The sequence below is a fragment of the Pinus tabuliformis genome, chromosome 6, assembly GCF_031772625.1.
Source record: "Pinus tabuliformis cultivar Carrire ecotype Pingquan chromosome 6, CPIR1, whole genome shotgun sequence".
In the NCBI taxonomy this organism is placed as follows: domain Eukaryota; kingdom Viridiplantae; phylum Streptophyta; class Pinopsida; order Pinales; family Pinaceae; genus Pinus; species Pinus tabuliformis.
Genome location: NC_142292.1, coordinates 1,852,878,027 through 1,852,883,357, shown reverse-complemented (window position 1 = coordinate 1,852,883,357; position 5,331 = coordinate 1,852,878,027). Strand labels below are relative to the sequence as shown.

General features: G+C 37.3%; 1 protein-coding gene across 3 annotated transcripts; it reads left to right on the top strand.

The window, feature by feature from the left end:
* Window positions 1-473: 473 nt before the first annotated feature.
* LOC149266421 (early light-induced protein 2, chloroplastic-like) lies at window positions 474-1,643 on the top strand. 3 transcript variants are annotated; one of them, XM_089430555.1, is made up of 4 exons: window positions 474-603; window positions 691-845; window positions 943-987; window positions 1,077-1,643. In XM_089430555.1, the coding sequence occupies exons 2-4, from the start codon at window positions 732-734 to the stop codon at window positions 1,422-1,424; spliced, it is 507 nt and encodes a 168-aa protein (XP_089286681.1). In that variant the 5' UTR covers window positions 474-603; window positions 691-731; the 3' UTR covers window positions 1,425-1,643. The 3 variants fall into 3 exon arrangements, with proteins under 3 accessions (XP_089286681.1, XP_089286683.1, XP_089286679.1); XM_089430557.1 differs by having other exon boundaries at window positions 493-607; window positions 709-845; XM_089430553.1 differs by lacking the exon at window positions 474-603 and having other exon boundaries at window positions 618-845.
* Window positions 1,644-5,331: the final 3,688 nt, after the last annotated feature.

Genomic DNA, 5,331 nt, shown 5'->3' with positions numbered 1-5,331 from the left:
TGTATTAACTTATTATTACATAGATTTTGTAAAATTTAAAGAAAATATTCGAATGAAAAGAAAGTTGTATAATAAACCCTATTTCTTTAACACATACCATTTGTGCCATAGTGAAAGTTGAATAATAAATTCTCATTTATTTCCTACATACAACTATTCAATTTAACCTAATTTCTTTATTAACCTATTTATTCACTAATAAATTTTACTATAATAAAATATATAAAAAAATCAATCTTTTCAAAATTTTAAACCATGAGTAAAAATCTTTAAACTAACTTAAAGTAAATAAATCTTAAAATTATAAAGTTAATAGGAATATGAAGTTGGAAAGGATTTATACGAGTACGGTGCGGTTGTTCGAGGATCTACGTCTCAATTTGTATCCACCCACGTGGAAACATAGTCCGAGGAAGAGAAAGCTCGACTTGGCTCAAGCGTTTGCCGTTCAATGAATGCCCCTAGATTTTTCCATATGGTCTGCAAACCCTTATATATATCACAGCAGCCAGACATAGGGTAGCAGTACAGATCAATAGTGTCCATTAATTAGTTGCACCATCTCTTCATTATCTTGTTGTTTTCAAAGTCCATATAAATTAGGTTTGTTCTCATAGGGAAGCAGTACAGATCAATAGGGTTGCACCATCTCTTCATTATCTTGTTGTTTTCAAAGTCCATATAAATTAGGGTTGTTCTCATACATAGTGTTTCATTATTATATTGCGATCATGGCCGCTGTAAATGCATCACTGATGGCGATGAATGGAGCATCGCTCCTGCAACGGAGGCCAGCGGAGAGGTCAACAGCCGGCAGGCATCTTCGAGTAAAATGCAGGGCAGGGGTTAGTAAAATTGTTGCTGTTTTGAACTTAATTACATGTTCAAATACAAGGTTTTATGTTATTGTATTTATAACTTAATTTGCTTGTGCATCCACAGCCGGAGGAGTCAAGGCAATCTCCTTCTAGCCCTCCTGAGAAGAAGGTAAGCGATTAAGCGTCAATTTTTGCATTAACATGCACTGCCTTGCTCATGCACTGAAATAAATTGACTAGACATAAATAATAATGCAGGTGAGCACAAACTTTAAGGACGTGTTTGCTTTCGCGGGACCAGCGCCGGAGGCAATAAATGGGAGACTCGCCATGCTCGGATTCGTCTCGGCCGTGGGGGTGGAGATTGCTAGTGGGAGAGACCTCTTCTCTCAGCTGGCCAGCGGGGGAGTCCCACTGTTTCTTGGAAGTGCGATTCTGCTATCAGTTGCTTCGTTGATACCCATGTTCAAGGGAGTCACGAAAGAGAGCAAATCACAGGCAATAATGTCTTCTGGAGCAGAGATGTTGAATGGGCGTTTTGCGATGCTTGGCCTCGTTGCGTTGGCCGTAACTGAATATTTGAAAGGAGGTCCTCTTATCTCTTGATCATCATCACCTCTATACCAAACCTCATACCCCTCCTAGTGAAGGGTGTATTCCAACCCAACTTGTATTGACTCTCCTATCACGAGATGTCATTGTAACAAATTTTTTTGGCAGATTATGTCATATTTGACACCTTCATCCACAATCTGTGTCATTTTGATTAGAATATTTACAGAATCAACCCTATAAATATATTTCTGATTACAATTTTGGCAGGAATTCTGATTACAATTTGGCATGCTGATCTTGAATGGATATTAAATTGACACCGACCATATGATTAAGTAGCATTCACTCAATTATCCAGAAACCTTCATGTATTTAAGACTAACACGCACAGAAGTAAACACCATATAACGCATCGAAACAACATATCAACAGGAATTTTTAAAAGGTCTGACTAGATCATAATCAATCCATATAAACACAGGATGGATCCCCGCAATGTCTTCTTTTATATAGATGTTTCTTTCAGGTTGCTTATGATTATAGAGATGATATTGCAACGATTTTGAGCTTCAGAGCACGCCTACGCTCTGTATAACTACAGAGCGTTGGCTAATGCTATCTCGACCAAAATAGCAAAGGATGTGGTCTTCAAGTCACTACGCCTTGATTGTGTGGTTACTGCTTTGCTTTAACATGACTTGTACTCATTCAACATGCTTGCTTTCTCGTACTTTTCCTTGTCACTTTGAACCTTTAAAAATCACTGGCAGTTCGCATTTGAGTTCTTTTGAATTGAATGGGTTGTTCGAAAAACCAGCGATATGACACAGTTATCATGTCCAATTTCTGTTCACCAATGACATCTGTTCAGTTATTCAGTGTGGTTCTCCATATATACTGTACGCTGAATTCTCAGTGCAAGTTTGATAAATTGCGAGCAGATTTTTCCGAAGACACCCATGCTACTATCAAATTATACTCGTGAACGTTGTGAACATATTTCGTGTTAAAAATTAGAAGACAAACAATATATTCAATAAATTGAGCAACTCTCAGGGGAGGGTTTCATGTGGAGATTGCGGTTTCATGTGGAGATTGCTTCTGGCAAAAAGGTCTACACATTCATCATTAATCTCCATGAATAAATAGTTTACAAGCAAATAGGGAGGTTAGAACAACCACCTAGAAAATAGGAACAAATTCCTAATTTAAGTCTCACACTTAACTAATGAACTGACTTTCTCCTAGAATACATTTCTCCATTAACTTTAACACTCCCCCTTAATGGTGAAAAGGTTCACTAGCACTCCTAACATCTCCCTAAATAACTCAAATTTAATTCTTCCAAGAGACTTGGTAAAAATATCTGCAGCATTGTCACAAGTATTACAATATTCAATAGGGATTTCCTTTGACTGAACCTTCTCCCTAACAAAGTGAAACTGTGTATCAATATGCTTTGGGTTTTTATGAAACAATGGATTATTTACAAGTTTGATTGAGCTTTGGTTATCACATCTGATAACAATTGCATCTTTTTGTTCTTCTCCTGCATCCTGGAGAAGTCTCCTCAACCAAACTACCTCACATGTCGCTACGCATATTGCTTGATACTCTGCTTCTGCTGAAGACAATGATACAATGTCCTACTTCTTGCTGCTCCATGCAATGACCCCGGACCCAATGATGAAAGCATAACTTGTTATAGATCGTCGATCATCTAGATTTCCGTCCTAGTCTAAGTCTGAAAAACCTGTCAATTTAACATCAAACGAATCAGTATATTTAATACCAAAGTCTAAGGTTCCTTGAAGATACCTTAAGATGTCTTTCGTTGCAGCCCAATGATTCTCAAGAGGCTTTGAGATGAATTGGCTCAATACACTAACTGTAAAAGCCAAATCTGACCTAGTTGTAGTCAAGTAAATTAGACTCCCAACTAGCTGTCTATACAATGTTGCATCGACCTCCTTAGAACGATCATTATTATGAAGTTTGGTATTCTTCTGTAAAGGCACTGATGTTGCTTTGCACTAATCCATTTTGAACTTTTTCAATAAACCCCTAACATACTTTCCCTAAGACAGAAAAGTCTGGCCAGAATCCCTCTAGACTTCAAGTCCCAAACAATAGTGTAACTCTCTAAGGTCTTTCATCTCAAAAACCTATTACATCTACTCTTTGATTTCTTTAATGAGTTCACCAATATTTCTTATAATGATAAGATCATCTACATATAAAGAAACCAAAACAATTTTCCCCTTTTCATCAAACGTGGTATATAGATTAGCGCCATTTTTGTTTCTTTTATAACTATGATGTAGGAAAAAATAATCAATTTTATCATACCACGACCTGGGTGCCTATTTTAGCCCATACAATGCTTTCTTCAATCTATAGACTAAATGTCCCGCACCCCCCCTCCCCCCCTGTTTAACAAACCCTTCAAGTTGCATTAAATACACTTCTTCTTTTAATTCCCCATTTAAGAAGGCAGATTTCACATCTAGCTAGTGTATTATCCAATGATGTTTGGTAGCTAAAGCAATTAACATTCTAATTGTGTTTAATTTAGCTATAGGGGTGAAAGTTTCCTCATAATCTATGCCTTCTTTCTTCGAGTACCCCTTTTCAACCAGCCTAGCTTTTTATTTGTCTATGCTCCCATCTACTTTAAATTTAGGCTTATATAACCATCTGCAACCTATGGGTTGTTTGCCTTCAGGTAGTTCAACTAGATCCCAGGTTTTTTTTTTCTTAAGTATAGACTCATATTCCTCTTCCATGGCTGCCCTCCATTCACTATATTGACTTGCTTCTTTATCATTAGAGGGTTTAACAACCTTTAACATACTAGTTATAAGAGCACGGTCCCTATATCTTGTTGGCAGCTGAATTTGCCTACCTAATCTCCTGAGTGGTGGACTGGATTCAAATATGTTCTGATCATCCCTTGGTGGACTTGGCCTACTACTTGCATCTGTACCATCTACACCTTACTTTTTCTGCTGCTGCTGCAAAGGTATGTGCCAATATTCATTGCTTCTTTCATGGATTCCATGATCATCAACCTGCTCATAGAATACCACATCTCTACTTGCATACTCTTTATGAGTAGAGAGATTAAAAAATTTATAAGATTTCAAATCTGTGAAATACCCAACAAAAATGCCCACGATGCAACAAATCGCTTTAAGAGGAGGCAAAACAACACGTTTGTCTCTTGAGGAAGGGTGCTAGTCAACAGAGAAAAGTGCATTTCTTGAGGCAAAAAGAGCACTGATCAAGTAGAGAAAGATTTTATCCAAACTTTCTCCATGCTCCGCCTCATCACCAGGCCTTCTTTGTACCACTCAGGGCCACAATCGTGCTCCAAGCACTCACCCAATCACCAAAGCACTTTGGCTTTACCTCACTCAACTCTAAGGCTATGCTACCATGTTAAAAATTGGAAGACAAATAATATATTCAATAAACTGAGCAGCTCTGAGGTGAGGGCTTCACTTGGAGACTGCCTCTGATAGAATTCTCTGAGCATTCGTCATGAATCTCCATGAATAAATAGTTTACAAGCAAATAGGGAGGTTAGAACAACCACTTAGAAAATAGGAACAAATTCATAATCTAAGTCTCACACGTAACTAATGAACTGAATCTCTCCTAGAATACATTTCTCCATTAACTTTAATATGTCGATATAAGTGGGTGGCACAAATATTTGATCCACAATTTGAGCGGACATGATTTTAGGAGGACCAAATTCTCCTTTTCTCCTCCTCTCATATAATGTGTTGCTCACTCATTTCTAGTGAAGATATGTAGATCTATAAGTTGATATGCACGGTAATTTAAAATAGTGTCTTGTCAACTTTGGCAAATGCAATTGTTGTTTATTGAAAAAATATTATTTTTTAGTACCTCATTGATGAGTACAGGTCGAAAATCCACAAAAAGTTGA

Excerpts from the sequence above, each read along its gene's own strand:
- LOC149266421 (XM_089430555.1), top strand. The coding sequence starts at position 732 with ATGGCCGCTGTAAATGCATCACTGATGGCGATGAATGGAGCATCGCTC. Across the intron at positions 846-942 it reads GAGTAAAATGCAGGGCAGGG|CCGGAGGAGTCAAGGCAATC; the intron begins GTTAGTAAAATT and ends GTGCATCCACAG. Across the intron at positions 988-1,076 it reads CTAGCCCTCCTGAGAAGAAG|GTGAGCACAAACTTTAAGGA; the intron begins GTAAGCGATTAA and ends ATAATAATGCAG.